Raw genomic sequence first — 16,025 nt, 5'->3', positions numbered from 1 at the left:
AGGTCCCATGGTTTCCCTTATTTACATAACTTATAACATAGTATATGTCTGAGTCAAGCAGAAAAGGTCAGATAAATTATTGTTAGAGAAATGAACCCTAAGATATGAATTCAAATTTTTTTCTTCTTGCGATTGTTTCTAACAAATTTATAAGATTATTTCTTTGTTGCTTTATATGTCCCTCCTCCACCGTATAACTCCTGCTTTCCCTGTATTTGATGTCGGTATAATTTTTGGTAGGGAAAGGGAAAAACACATCGTTTAAATAGGGATACAGGTGGACCCATTGCAACAATGAGATGTACAAGTCATTATGTTGAAAATGAACTTTACCACTTTGGTGCCGGGGACAGGAGGGGGAGGTTTAGGGGGGAGGATTGTGTAAGGGGGGGTGGGAGAATGGGAAGGGGAAACAACGGAGGAGGCTACAATGCTTGAAAAGAAATGTACTCATTATCTTGCCCATGCAATTGTAAACCCTCTGTTCAGTATTTTCACAATTAAAACAAACAAATTCCTTCAGATGTAGGCCCATGAGTAATATTGCTGGATTCTATGATACTCTTACTTTTATCTTTTTGAGAAACATCTATACAATTTTCCCTAGTTGGTACACTAATTTAAACTCATACAAACATCCTCACTAGCAGTTACTGCTTTATGTGTACTTGCTGATTTCCAATCTGATGGAAATGAGATGAAACTTTATGTCATTTCAGTTTGTATTTCTGTCTGGCCTGGGATGCTAAACTTTGCTTCATCTACAAGTGTTCCCAGTTGTACATCTTGGGAGTTAATTTCACTCATTTGTCCTGCCAGTTCATTTATGTATTTATTAATTGGATTATTGTTTTTTGGGAGTTTAGATATTTGAGCTCTCTCTCTGTATCTTGGTCATTAGTCTGTTTTCAGATATATTGCTGGTAAATATGTTTTCCCATGATGCAGTCTATTATGCAGTGTTTTAATTCTACTTCTCAAAATCTGTGATGTTTTGAGAGTGAGGCTCCATGGTAGAGTGCTTGCCAAGCATGCATGAAAACCATGGTTTTATCCTCCATACCACATAAACAGAGAAAACTGGAAATGGCACTGTGGCTCAAGTGGTAGAATGGTAGTCTTGAGCAAAGAAGTTCATGGTCAGTGCCAAGGCCCTGGGTTCAAACCCAAGGACTGGCAAAAAAAATACAATCTGTCATGAAATCATTGAAATAACTAAAGTCCATATACTGTTACTTAGTACACAATTGCTGGAGGATTTCTATCATACTAAGACCTATACACTACTTGTTCTTCACATAGCTGATTTTTAGGTTGAATTGGCTCATGCCTATTTTATTTTTTTGCCAGCACCTGAGCTAGAACTCAGGTTTTGTGCTTGTTCACTTTCCTCTCTCCTAGGTCAAGGACATGTGAGCCATGCCTCCCACTCAGCTTTTTGCTGGTTAATTGAAGCTAATGTCTTGTCACCTTTTCGGTCTGTGCTTGCTCTATTCCTTGATCCTCAGATCTTGGCTTCCTGAGTATGTAGGCTTACAGGCAAAATCCATCAATCCCTTGCAGGTACAAACCACCAGCACCTACATGGTTTTTTCCTTTTATGGCTGTTGCCATACAAAATAAGATGAATATTCAAATACCATAAAGCATGTCCCAATCTTTTGGACCATACATATATTCTAATTATATATTAATTATATATATTACTGAATGTATATATAATATATATAGATCATTTTAGCTGGGGACAAGCACAAATACACACACATACATATATGAGAAAACTGCACATGTCTGTGGCTTGATATCATTAGCAGAGAAACCATGGCCATTAATATTCCTTACAAAAAATTAAAGTACTTTATGTTTACATGTATGCACCTATATTTGTATATGAATATGTAAACATATATACACACATGCATAGATATACACTTACACACTCATGTATATATTATATGGTATATATTGATATATTATATATTGCATGTATACAAATGAGGCAGCGCCTTACTATGTAGCCTATGTGGCTCTCAAATAGGTGAAAATCCTGTCTTCCTTTATTTTGTTTTGAATTATAAGCCTGCTGAAACACACCTAGCTTATTAACTTTATGTCAGATGAATTCACTGTTGTGCTCAAATCAAATGAGTTTCTAATTATTAAAGATGGATAATCGTTAGAGGAACTAATAAATGAACTAACTTCACAACCTTATCATATTAACCTATTTTTCTGTTTCTAAGAGGATTCCTTAAAAGTGTGCATAATTACAAAATGAAGTTCAATTACAACAATGGTATTGATTTCTGTACATCAGTCAAACATGCAAAAGTTAGCATTTGATCTCATTGCCTAGGTGCTGTTTCTGAGTTTCTTTGCTTAAGGCTAGTCCTCTACCACTTGAGCCACATATCTATTACTTATGACATTTATGGTGGTTAATTGGAGATAAGACTCTGCTGTTCATTTTGCCCAGGCAAGCTTCAAAGTTTGGTCTTCATATTTCAGAATTGCAGGCACGAGTGGCCTGAGCCCAGCATCTTTACATATTGTTATTTACATGCCTTCACTTATTTCTGGTGCTGAATAAGGTTTGTTTGCTTTTTTGCTGGTCCTGGGGCTTGAACTCAGGGCCGAGGTGCTGTCCCTGAACTTTTTTGCTCGACTAGTATCACTTGAGCCACATGTTCACTTCAGGCCTTTGGGTGATGAATTGGAAATAGTAATTTCAATGACTTCTGTAGCTGGGCTGGTTTTGAACTATGATCCTATGATCTCAGCCTCCTGAGTAGATAGGAGTACAAATGTAAACCACAGATGCCCAGCTGCTTCATACGTGTTCTGAATTAGCTGAATACTTTACACTGATCAACAGTTTTCATCAGGTGGGTTTCAGACACTCTTCAGGGTGAAAGGGAGAAAAAAGCTGTGTTGGGGAACTAAGAATATTGCTCAGGTACTAATGTGTCAGAGAAACTATTCATGGTGAGATGAATTGTGCTTTTATTTACAATCAATGAAATTCCTTCACTTTTAGTCTCCTTCTTTGTAAGAATCTTCACCTCCTGGGCTTTCAATTCCAAATAATTTGAATAAGCTTACTGCTATCACTTCTTTGTGGACTTGATCATACAGTAAATGAGTTTCCTCTTTTATGTGCCTGTAGTTAAGGGTCTGATAAGTGTCTGTGTTCTGTTGTACCATGTCTGCTCCTGCGATGAGCTGCTTAGCAGAGCCAATGATTGTGGAAAAGGTCTGATAAATTCCAAGGTGCTATGGAGGATTATGGGTGGATGCCAGTGACTGGATGAATTTGTGCATATATATATATATATATATATATATATATATATATATATATATATATATATACACATAGATACACACATATATCTATATCTATCTATCTCTCTCTTATATATCACTGATTTAATATTTCCAATAACTGGAATGTAATCTTATTCTAGCTGAAAATGAATTATGTATGTGAAAGCTGAGTATCTTATATACATTAAGCATATATAGACATATATATGTATATGTTTGCATACATGTATATATATGTATATATTTTTTTTCTCAGAAACAACTTCAAATATGTATTTTGTCAATTCTGTTGTGATAGAGTATATGAAAATATGACAAATCCTACCAACCCGCCCCGCAGACTTGCCTTGAAACCCCTTGTGTGGTCAATGCTATTCTTACCAGTGTAATCCTGTTAAAGTAACCTTTACAGAGGTGGGGAAAAGAATAACAAACTGGGAGGTGGGTCTGCCATTAAAACAAAAAGGGGGAATCTGTGAGGCACATGGGCAGCAAAGATGGCCCTGAGAGGAATTTGAGTGTGCAGAGCCCAATTTGTTCATGTTCAGGGCATAAAGAGCTCATGGAATCTTAGGTGCAGGATAGGGTGTGACCTTTACGGTGATTGGTTGGTTCCTTTTTCTTCCCTCCCACGAGATCTTTTACTTTAAAAAGTGCTTGTTGCATGGTAATAAACGACTTCCTGCTTCACTTGATTCCCCACTGCTTCTGATTGTCTCCAAGGCTAAGGGAGGCTGGGGAACAGGCGAGTGCGCATGTACATTTCCTCAGACCCAGCCCATCTTTCATGGGACAGACGAAGACACGACTATTGTTAAGCATGAATCACTATTATGTGTACATATTGATAAGGCTACATTCTTTTCTTACAATATTTATATTTGTAGTAGCAAATTTCAAACCCTGGGCCTCACACATGTAGAGTGCACGCTCCACCCCAAGCTACCATACTCAGCTGTTTCATAATAGACAGCTATTTTTGTCATATGTTGAATGATGTTTAGTGTGTGCGTGGCCTACAGCTTTAGTTCAGGGCTTGAGAGCTGTCCCTGAGCTTTATTTTATTTTATTTTTTGCTCAATGCTAGTGCTCTACTCCTTAAGCCACAGCTCAACATTTAGCGTTTTTGCTTCTCTTGCATCCTTTCATAATCAATTGGAGATATGAGTCTTCAAGTCTTTTCTAACAGGGATAATTTGGAACTATGATCCTCAGATCTCTGCCTCCTGAGTTGTTAGGATGACAGGCCTGGGTGACCATCACTTGGCAGTCTGAACATTTTATAGAATACCTTGGATATGTTATTTTCCTTACACACACACACACACACACACACACATTTTAAAAGATAGTTCCCAGGGGCTGGGAAAGTGGCTCAGTGGTAGAGCCATTGCCTTACATGCATAAGACCCTGAGTCCAATTCCTCAGCAGCACATAAGCAAAAAGAAAAAAGCCAAAAGTGGCACTGTTGCTCAAGTGGTAGAGCGCTAGCCTTGAGCTGAAGAGCTGAGGGACAGCCCCCAGGGCGGGAGTTCAGGCCCTGTGACCGGAACAACAACAACAAAAAGATAGTTTCCAGAGGGATTCCAGTTACATGAGCAAGGTAATGAGTCCATTTCCTATTAAGCATTTGTTTCCCCCCCCCCTTTTTTTCCCCTACCATCCCTTTCCTGCCCATCTTCCCGTCTTCCTGCCCCGGCCCCCAACGTTGTAAAGTACGTTTTCAACAGAGTGTCTTGGACACATCATTGTTACAATGGGTCATCCTCTATCCTTATTTCAGCATTTTGGTGTTTCCCCTCAATTAGAAAAATGTATATAAAAGTTGAAAGACACTGGAGTCAAATACAGTGAAAGCAGGGGTGATACCATGGTAGAAGAACATACAAAGAAACAAAAAATATCATATAGTATATTATAAGCCCATCAAAAAGAACAGCAAGAAAAATAAAATCTGTTGTGTCCCTATCTTGGGTTTCTTTTCGCTTAGCATCAGCTTTTATGATCATATATACATAGCTCTTAACCTCTTCTGCTTGTCCTAGACATAGACTAGTTAATGCAGATAAGGGAAACTGATTTCCCTTACATTCTGTGCGCAGTGCGCCAAGCCATCGGCCAGGCATCTCGGCGGGGGCTGCCAGGACCCCAGAGACACAGGGGGCCGCCTGCAGATCACCCGCGCAGAAGCCGCCTGAGGTACCGGCTTGCAGAACAACTGATCGCCAGAAACAGAGAAACCTACAAGCCAGGAGTCTCCACGAGGATCCCACCCCCACCCCTCACTCTCCACCTGAGCAGAGAGGCTCCATCCCGCCAAAGCTGCCTGGCACCTGCAGCATGACAAAGGGACCTATCTGCAGACCACCCATGCAGAAGCCAACCCGGCAGGGGCAGCCCGGGTCCCAGAGTCACAGGGGGCTGCCTGCAGATCACCCGAGCAGAAGCAGCCTAATTCACCGGCGTCAGACCCACCGGATCTCTACAACCCGCGAAGAAGCCGCCTGAGCGTGGACACTGTGGACCCGACAGCTTAGATAGAGGCAGTGACGTCATGAAACCTCCCAATACTTTTATATTTACTTATGACTTGTCTAATAGTCTCCATAAGAGGGGCTTTCAGGGTAGCACTTAACTCTGGTGAGTTAGTCATGTTCTCAGGATACTCATCAGATGTTGGAGTCGTCAACACTTCCAAGAAAGAGCCCTGAATAAGGGAAAGTTGAGCATGAGTAAGTAGAACAAGCAACAGGAGCAGTAAAAGATTAATAGGCACTCCTATACAGGGAAAAAAAAGAAAAACAGGAACACATCTTTCCCAGGGGCTTGCCAGCCTTTTTAGGAGGTAGGCCTCTTTGAAGTCCCATTCTCTGAGGTAGGCTTCTGTGAAGCCCCATTCTGAGGTAGACTTCTGTGGAGTCCCATTCTCAGATCTAAAAGCAGGTGTTCCATGCTAAGCAGACTCCACCGGAGTAGACCTGGCAAGGAGGCTATTTTTTTTTAGTTTTTTGGGACCAGTCGTGGGGACTGAAATCTGGGCCTGGGCACTGTCCTTCAGCTCTTCAGCTCAAGGCTAGTGCTCTACCACTTGATCCACAGTGCCACTTCTGGCTTTTTCCTTTTTGCTTATATGGTGCTGGGGAATCAAACCCAGGGCCTCATGCATGTAAGGCAAGCGCTCTACCACTGAGCCACCTTCCCAACCCTGCTTTTATTTTTAATCAATGAAATTCCTTCACTTTTAGTCCTCTTCTTTGTAAGAGTCTTCATTTCTTGGATTTTCAATTCCAAATAATTTAAATAACCTTACTGCTATCCCTTCTTTGAGGACTTGATCATACAGTAAAGGACTTTCCTCCTTAATGTGTCCGTATTTAGGTCCTGGTATGGGTCTGTGTTCTGTTGCACCATGAGTGCACCTGAGATGAGCTGGTTAGTAGAGCCAATGATTGTAGAAAACATCTGACAAAATGAATAGTGCTATGGAGGGTTATCAATGGATTCAGGTGACTGGATGAATTTGTAGTGACATATATGTATATTTACGTACATAGATATGCATACACACACACACACAATGTAATCACCCCGGTGACCTGCTGATGCATGCCTTCCCTTGTAATCTGTCACTCAAAGCCAAGAGGTTCACATTCATGAACCATTGGGACATTCTCAAGTATGTCTCTAAAGTCCTCATAAGCTGTTGCTATGGAGACATGTTCATGTGGGGCTTCTGAATTCTGTTTTTACACATGGAATTGTGGAATGTTAAGTGTATATTCTTTTTTTTAAGCTCCAAGAATGGGACTCAAAGCCAGTACATGATAGTTTTGCTCACTTAGTAATGCTCTAAAAACTAAGCCATACCTCTATCCCTTAAAGTATGTATTTTGTCTATTCTGTTGTGAAAGACTATATGAATATATGACAAATTCTACCAACTCTATAAAAATTACAGAACTGTTCATTTCCAGGGGTGGAAGAGACTGATGTTATAGAAGGTATTCTAGGTTTACAGAAAAATTTGAAAATTGTTTCCCACAAGAAATCTGAATGGATTCTGTGTCACTTTGATTGAATTTCACCACATAAAATAAGTATTTACTAAATCAACTTTATTACTCATCTATAATTCTCAAATATTTCTCATTTTTAAATGTTACAAAATTCCATTAAATCACTCAATTTCTTTATAGATTCTATGAAACTACTTATTTTCCTAATTTATAACATTTCAGTTTTACTTACATAAGTTTTGTAAACACCTTTGAAGAAAGTAGACTGCTTCTCAATGATAGGACTCATGATATTAAATACAACAACCTCAAAATTAGAGATGTGGCACAAAGGGTAGAGTGCTAAGCTTGAGAATAAAAGCCAAAGGGAAGTAAAGGGCCATGAGTTCAAATGAAACTAACAGCAAAATAAAAGGAAAAAGGTACATATCATCCTAGAATTTCATGAAACAGGAAATTAGACATAATCATCTTCTTGTAGATCTCCCAATAGAGAATGTTAGAAATGGAACTTGAGAAATTTTAGAAGATGGACATTCAGGGAAGAATGACTGAGAGTACTTAGAACTTTTTTGAAAAACTTTCTACATGTTTTACATTGCTATGATTTCTCATGTGTGTGTGTGTTCAATGATGAACCCTGAGCTGTGCCTTCTGGTTGAAGAATTCCACATTTCTACCTTGATAAGGTTTGTATCCTGTGTGGGTTCTCTATTGCAAACTGACTTCTCTTCCAAATGAAAGGCTTTCCTTACTTGTTACATTCTAGAGATTTCTCATTTGGGTGAATTTTCTTATATGCTAGGCTGTGGCCTCCAGTGGATGGTTCTTTACACATTTGTTGCAGTCATAAGGCTTCTCTCCTGTGTTGTGCTCTCTGATGAAAAATAAGGGCTGAATTCTGTGTGAAACTCTATCCACAGCTGTTACATTCCTAAAGTTTTACTCCTGTGTGTTTTCTGATGGACAGTAAGGTTTCCCCTGTGGCTGAATGACTTTCCACACAGGTCACATTCAAAAGGTTTCTCTCCTGTGTGTGTTCTCTGATGGTCAGAAAGGTATACCTTCCTGGTGAAAGACTTTCCACAGCTGTTACATTAATAAGGTTTCTCTCCTGTGTGCATTATCTCATGGATGTTAAGTGCTGCCTTCCACCTGAAAGACTTTCCACACTCCATACATTCATAAGGTTTCTCTCCTATGTGTAATATCTGATGTGATTTAAGGATCGACTTCTGGATGAAAGACTTTCCACACTAGCAACAATCATAAGGTTTTTCTCCTGTGTGTTTTCTCTCATGGAAAGTAAGGCCGATTTTCTTGCTGAAAGACTTTCCACACCTCCTACATTCATAAAGTCTCTGTCCTGTATGTGTTGCCTGATGGGCAGTAAGTTGTGACTTCATGGCGAAAGACTTTCTACACACATTACATTCATAAGGTCTCTCTCCTGTATGTGTTGTCTGATGGATCCTAAGGTTTCCTTTCTGGGTGAAAGACTTTCTACAGAGATTACACTGATAAGGTTTCTCTCCTGTGTGTGTTGTCTGATGGACATTAAGGGTTGTCTTCTGGGTGAAAGACTTTCCACACACATTACATTCATAAGGTTTCTCTCCTATGTGTATTCTGTGATGATATGTAAGTTTTGACTTCCACATGAAAGACTTTCCACAGAGGTTACATTCATAAGGTTTCTCACCTGTGTGTGTTCGCTCGTGAGCAGTAAGGTTTGTCTTCTGGGTGAAAGACTTCCCACACTGGATACATTCATAAGGCTTCTCTCCTGTGTGTGTTTTCTGATGGACAGTGAGGTATGACTTCCGGCTGAATGACTTTCCACACAGGTTACATTCATAAGGTTTCTCTCCTGTGTGTGTTGTCTGATGGACATTAAGGGTTGTCTTCTGGGTGAAAGACTTTCCACACACATTACATTCATAAGGTTTCTCTCCTATGTGTATTCTGTGATGATATGTAAGTTTTGACTTCCACATGAAAGACTTTCCACAGAGGTTACATTCATAAGGTTTCTCACCTGTGTGTGTTCGCTCGTGAGCAGTAAGGTTTGTCTTCTGGGTGAAAGACTTCCCACACTGGATACATTCATAAGGCTTCTCTCCTGTGTGTGTTTTCTGATGGACAGTGAGGTATGACTTCAGGCTGAATGACTTTCCACACAGGTTACATTCATAAGGTTTCTCTCCTGTGTGTGTTGTCAGATGGACAGTGAGGTGTGCCTTCCGGCTGAATGACTTTCCACACAGGTTACATTCATAAGGTTTCTCTCCTGTGTGTGTTAGCTGATGGACAGTAAGCTGTACCTTCCGAGTGAAAGACTTTCCACACAGGTTACATTCATAAGGTTTCTCTCCTGTGTGTGTTGTCAGATGGACAGTAAGTTGTGACTTCTGGCTGAAAGACTTTCCACACAGGTTACATTCATAAGGTTTCTCTCCTGTGTGTGTTGTGAGATGGACAGTAAGGTGTGCCTTCCGGCTGAAAGACTTTCCACACACATTACATTCATAAGGTTTCTCTCCTGTGTGCGTTGTCAGATGGACAGTAAGGTGTGTCTTCCGGATGAAAGACTTTCCACACAGGTTACATTCATAAGGTTTCTCTCCTGTGTGTGTTAGCTGATGGACAGTAAGCTGTGCCTTCCGGCTGAAACACTTTCCACACACATTACATTCATAAGGTTTCTCTCCTGTGTGTGTTCTCTGATGGACAGTAAGGTGTGTCTTCCGGGTGAAAGAATGTCCACATTGGTTAGATTCTTTAACTACAGGAGATACTCCAGGACTATAAGCAGCACATATCCCATTAGACTCGCCATGGAGAAGCATGTTCTGACACTGCCTGAACTCCTCTGTCCTTATCCCTAAGGAGTTTCCATTATTCCTAATCAGCTCTGACTTAGGTTTTGATCTCAAATTAAAAGTTGTTATTAATTTCACATTTTTCTCCCCTGTGTTAGTATTCATGACTCCGACATCAGCCAGACAATCGTAGGGATTCTCCTGACAGGTCTTAGTCCTGTACTCCTTTTCTTGGACATCTACAATGAGATATAGAAAGACAGACAAAAACAGAAATGAGACCTCAAGATTCCTTAATGTAACAGTAAAGGCATTTCTGTGCATCCTGTTACGAGATTTTAAAAGATCAAAGCTGGAACTCTTTGATGCAGAATATAAGCTTTTCTCTGTAATGTATTAGTTAAGAAAGTAAAACACTTCTGGAGGAATATCAATACCAAATTTCAAACTCTACTATAAAGCCATAGTAATCAAAACAGCTTGGTATTGGCATAAAAACAGACCGCAGGACCAATGGAATAGAATTGAAAACCCAGAAATGAACCTACAGACCTATAGCCATCTAATCTTCGATAAGGAAGCTAAAACAATAGAATGGCAGAAAGACAGCCTCTTCAGTAAATGGTGCTGGCAAAATTGGTTAACTACATGTAGAAAACTAAAGCTAGATCCTTATATATCACCCTGCACCAGAATCAACTCCAAATGGATCAAAGACCTTGAACTCAAAGCAGACACTCTGAAAACATTACAGGATGGAATAGGAGAAACCCTAAGTCTCCTTGGCTCAGGTCGAAATTTTCTGAATAGAGACCCGGAAGCACAACAAATCAAAGAAAGGTTGGACAAATGGGACTGCATAAGATTGCAGAGCTTCTGCAGGGCAAATGAAATAGCTGGCAAGATCAATAGAAAGCCCACCGATTGGGAGAAGATCTTTACTAGCCATACAACGGACAATGGTCTCATATCTAAAATATACTTGGAACTCAAAAAATTAAACCACCCAACAACAAATCCTCAAAGAAACAACTGCCCAATAAATAAGTGGGCGAAAGACTTAAAGAGAAGCTTCTATGAAGAAGAAAGAAGGATGGCCAATAGACACATGAAGAAATGTTCAACATCCCTAGCCATAAAAGAAATGCAAATCAAAACAACATTGAGATATCACCTCACTCAAGTTAGAACAGCAAAAATCAAGAACTCTAACAACAACAGATGCTGGAGGGGATGTGGACAGAAAGGAACCTTACTTCATTGTTGGTGGGAATGTAAACTTGTTCAACCACTTTGGAAAGCAGTATGGAGGTTCCTCAAAAGACTTCACATAGATCTCCCCTATGATCCAGCAATCCCACTTTTGGGCATTTACCCAAATGTTTACAAACAAGACCACACTAAAGCTACCAGCACAACTATGTTTATTGCAGCATTATTTACCATAGCTAAGATATGGAACCAACCCAGATGCCCCTCAGTAGATGAATGGATCAAGAAAATGTGGTATATATACACAATGGAATTCTATGCCTCCATCAGAAAGAATGACATTGCCCCATTTGTTAGGAAATGGAAAAGTTTGGAAAAAATTATATTAAGTGAAGTAAGCCAGGCCCAAAGAAGCATAGGTCCCATGGTTTCCCTTATTTGCAATATCTAGTATAGGTATGAGTCAAGCGGAAAAGGTCAGATAATGTGATGTTAGGAAAATGAACCCTTAAATATGTATTTTAATGTTTTCGTTTCTTTCATGCATGTGTTTCTAACCCATTTATAAGATTATTTCTTTGTTGCTTTGTATGTCCCTCCCCCACAGTGTAACCCCCGCTTTCACTATATTTGATGTCAGTATAACATGTGGAGGAGATGGGGACAAACAACTCGTTTAAGGATTCAGGTGGACCTGTTGCAACAATGAGAAGTACAAAATGTCATGTCAAAACCAGCTTTACAATGTCGGTGTGGGGGGGGGGAGGGGGGTATAATTGGGTGGGGGGAGGGGGGTAAAATTGGGTGGGGGAGGGGGGAGGCGGGGAAGGGAAGTGAAGGGTAAACAAAGGAGGAGGCTGCAATGCTTGGTAAGAAATGTATGCATTATCCTGCTCATGTAATTGTAGCCCCTCTGTATAGTATGTTCTCAAATAAAATAAAATACAATTAAAAAAAAAAAAAAAAGAAAGTAGCACTGACATTTTACAATGGTAAATAATGCTTTTCTGTTTCAGTTCTTTTCTGTTTTTCTCAAGGAATTAATTACTCAAATGATTCATCTACACACTATTAGTTATAAGCTGAGTACTAAACATTTGCTTTTAATACCCTCGAGGTTTGGTCATAAGGGAATAGCTATTATTTTTCTTTTAATTTGTGGAAATAATTTACACATTTTGCTGCTTTGCTTCTCAACCATTAGGTGAGGAACAGAAATACTGTCTAGATTTAGGGACCATTAGGGTGTTTGATACATCCCTTGGCCTTTCCGCTAAGAATGGAAGGTTCCTGAGAGTAAGGATTTATACCTCCATCTCTTCAGTTCTAACTTCTCACTAAGAATTACTTTAGGGATTGGTGGCATTTTAAAAATTGGTTTCCCTCATCCTTAGTCAAATTCTCATCAAATTTCCTTTTCTAACACATCTGCTCCTTCACAACCATTCAAGACAAAGATACTGCAGCTTACCACCCAGGTAGTCATCTCCTATGAACCAAAAGCTTTGCTTCTGAATCTCACTCACTTCCACCATCACCAAGAAGCAATTTCCCTCATCACAGGTAGCAGTCCTGGCATACTCCTTATTTCCTCATACCTTGTTTCAATGAAAATGAGACATCATTTTCTACATTTCTCATTTCCTTTTTCTGTTTAAGAATGATTTCTACAAATAAATAGAAAATTGCTCACTTTAACTATACTGGGACAGCCAAATCAGTTTGTCTCCATGTAAATTCTTGATTGTCATGTCCTTGAGACAAAGGATCACCTAGTTCTCTGCCACACATGACTCAGGGGAACTAGGAACATTATTGCTCAGTACAGCTCATTAAACTTACCAAGTGGACTCTGGCTACAAAACCACCATGCAAGATGCTTTATCTCACCTGTGAGATTCTTCTCTGAGGCTTCTCTTATCCATGGTTCTGACCCTTGCTCCAGCTTGGCAATCAATTTAGGTTTAGGAACACAGTGTCCTGTTATAAACAAGAAGAGAAGAACTATTGGTAGGATGGGTCATCATTACTGTAAGGTCTTAGACATCATGTTCACAAAGTTGCTCCTAAACCTTGTTTCTCATTTCTTACCAACTTCCTGGTTGATATTTCCCAGCTTTCAACTTATTTTGCCAATTGTGTGCCTTGAACTCAGCTCTTTTGCTCAAAGCTAGCCTTCTGCTAGTTTCAGTCCCAGCTACATTTGTAGATTGTGAGGGGATTTGGAGATAAAAGCCTCATGGTCACTTTTCTGCAGTTGCTGGCTTCAAACCAAAATCCTCACATTTCAGCCTCCAGAGAAGCTAAGATTACAGGTGTTAGGGTGTTAGCCACTGCACCCAGGACGAGGGTTGATTACAAATAACCACTTTCAACTAGTGATTTTCAGATCATACTTCAAATAGTGATGTACTTTCTATTCTAGACTATATTTGCACCTACAGAAATCACCCCAAGTTTAGGATGACAGTCTTCTTTCTATTAGTGGAATGCAGTTTAGATTTTGGGCCCAAGTGCTGATTGGGTTTCTTGAAGAATGGGAATAAAATTGTCTCCAATTACATAATGAAGTGGAAAAAATGGACAGGAATTTTATATTCCCACGGAGTGGAATCATCACCCGAAACAACATAAATATTTATATATCTACTTAAAAAAGAAAACAGCCTTTGATCTCGCATGTTCAAATGACTTTCGCTCACCTAAAGACAAGAGGTTGCTGTAGGTCTCCAGCATTACATCTCTATGCAGGGTCCTCTGAGCATGATCCAGGTCTTGCCACTCCTCCCAGCTGAAGTCCACAGCCACATCATCAAATGACACCAGCTTCTGTAATGGCACATTTGAATCAAGTAATTTGGCCAAGTCAGGAAGGTCTGTGGGACTCATCCCCAATTAATCACCAGGAGAAAAGCAGAACTGGTGCTATGGCTCATGTGGTAGAGCACTAGCCTTGAGGTGAAGAATTCAGGGACAGTGCTCAGGTCCAGAAATCAAACCTCACAACCAACCAACACACACACACACACACGCACACACACACACACACACACACACACACACACACACACACACACACACACACACACACACACACACACGGTATTTCATAAGCAATCACAAGACATTTAGGACATCGCATGGAATACATAGCACCTTACTGATTCATGAAAAGTAAGTGTCCACATAAATGTTAAAGGCAGTAACAGTACTTAAGAATGTCGCTAATTATGGATTGGCCCTTATAAGGTCTGATTTACTTCCCATATATAAATATCCTATGTTAACTCTTTTGTAGTTTAAGTGCTAAATACTGAAGTATGGTCATAGATACCCTGATATTTCTTTCCTATGTAAAAAAGAACTGCTAGAAGGAAGTTTTGTGAACTTGGCCTACCTTCTACAATCCACAATATAGTTGTGAGGGGCATACCATATTCCCTGACTACATTTTCATTTAAATATGCCTTCATGGAAGGATGGAGGATGGATAGAGGCTTAAGGAACATTCAAGATGACAAAAAACAAAAAATAGGACCACGACAAACAAGACAGAGAAAAATTAGAAGAGGGATGTGATCTAAAGTTACAGAAGACAAATTTACAAGTTGGAAGGAAATAAGAGTGCTAATTTGCCTGCAGAGGCTAAGAGGAGAGGTTTTGGAATCCCACACTGAACCCTATTACAAATGATGAATGGCCAAGCCAGCCATGCTTGGCAATAGCAGAGGTGAATGCTCACTAACACACAAAAGGGAAATATATATGTGAGAAATTGAAAGAAAATAACATTCAATTCACAATCCACTGGGCAGAGGAACTCTACTAAAAATGTAGATTGAAGATATGGTCAGGGAAAGAGAGTTGATTAATTACACATCTGCATTTTAAGAGTGTTACAAGAGAAGTGCTTCAAGAGAAGAGCAAAAGGAGTCCACATACATATACACGTAGGACAAAGAAACTAAAATGGTAAATGTGTAGGTAAGTTTAAAGGAATATATTGGTCATATATTTTATGTAATATCTGTAATAGTTTGTTGAAATAAAACTTGTAGCACCATATGATTCACAATGCATGAAGATCCAATATATAAACTCATCACTTTATTAAGAGAAATGTATGTAGAATACTCATATGCATCAATAAATATTGCAATTACCAGGCAAATCGGAAGGCCTCAGTTCAAAGAATTAATTGTACCAAAAAAGAGGGTACTAGATTTAGGGCTGGAAATGTGGCTTACTCCAGAGTGCTAGTCTAGAATGCACGGGTTCAATTATTCAGTGCCATGTGAACAGAAAAACTAGAAATGGGGAAAACGATTGAAGACACTTTAAAAAAAATCTACAAATAATTCCTTGAAATATACAAAGCTCAGTATCAATAGTCAGGAGAAGAATTCAAATCAAAATTCTACAGAAATAACTACTTTATATATGTTACTATGGACAGTTTTAAATAAAAACAACAAATATCCTTCCAAAGTCTAACAAAGGCTGGGAAGGATGTGAATTCAATTTGAACCTTGCTGCATGTATGGCAGGAATGTAAAACAATCAAAGATGGTATGGACAGAGCTAAAAAGAACTAAATAGAGAATTACATAGGAATATGGTCCAGCACTTCTATTTCTAGAAGAG

General features: G+C 39.4%; 1 protein-coding gene across 1 annotated transcript; it reads right to left on the bottom strand.

Moving 5' to 3' along the window:
- Window positions 1–8,159: 8,159 nt before the first annotated feature.
- On the bottom strand, window positions 8,160–14,270 carry LOC138829694 (zinc finger protein 420-like). Its single transcript, XM_070026169.1, has 5 exons — window positions 14,084–14,270; window positions 13,272–13,361; window positions 12,980–13,048; window positions 8,605–10,408; window positions 8,160–8,436 (listed from the first exon to the last, which is right to left on the bottom strand). The coding sequence occupies exons 1-5, from the start codon at window positions 14,268–14,270 to the stop codon at window positions 8,274–8,276; spliced, it is 2,313 nt and encodes a 770-aa protein (XP_069882270.1). The 3' UTR covers window positions 8,160–8,273.
- Window positions 14,271–16,025: the final 1,755 nt, after the last annotated feature.

Source organism: Dipodomys merriami, unplaced genomic scaffold (assembly GCF_024711535.1).
Source record: "Dipodomys merriami isolate MVZ:Mamm:240054 unplaced genomic scaffold, mDipMer1.0.p SCAF_175, whole genome shotgun sequence".
Classification (NCBI taxonomy): domain Eukaryota; kingdom Metazoa; phylum Chordata; class Mammalia; order Rodentia; family Heteromyidae; genus Dipodomys; species Dipodomys merriami.
This window is presented reverse-complemented; position numbering and strand designations above follow the sequence as displayed.

Excerpts from the sequence above, each read along its gene's own strand:
- LOC138829694 (XM_070026169.1), bottom strand. The coding sequence starts at position 14,270 with ATGAGTCCCACAGACCTTCCTGACTTGGCCAAATTACTTGATTCAAAT. Across the intron at positions 13,049-13,271 it reads CTCAGAGAAGAATCTCACAG|AAATCATTCTTAAACAGAAA; the intron begins GTGAGATAAAGC and ends ATTTATTTGTAG. Across the intron at positions 10,409-12,979 it reads CTCATTTTCATTGAAACAAG|ATGTCCAAGAAAAGGAGTAC; the intron begins GTATGAGGAAAT and ends ATCTCATTGTAG.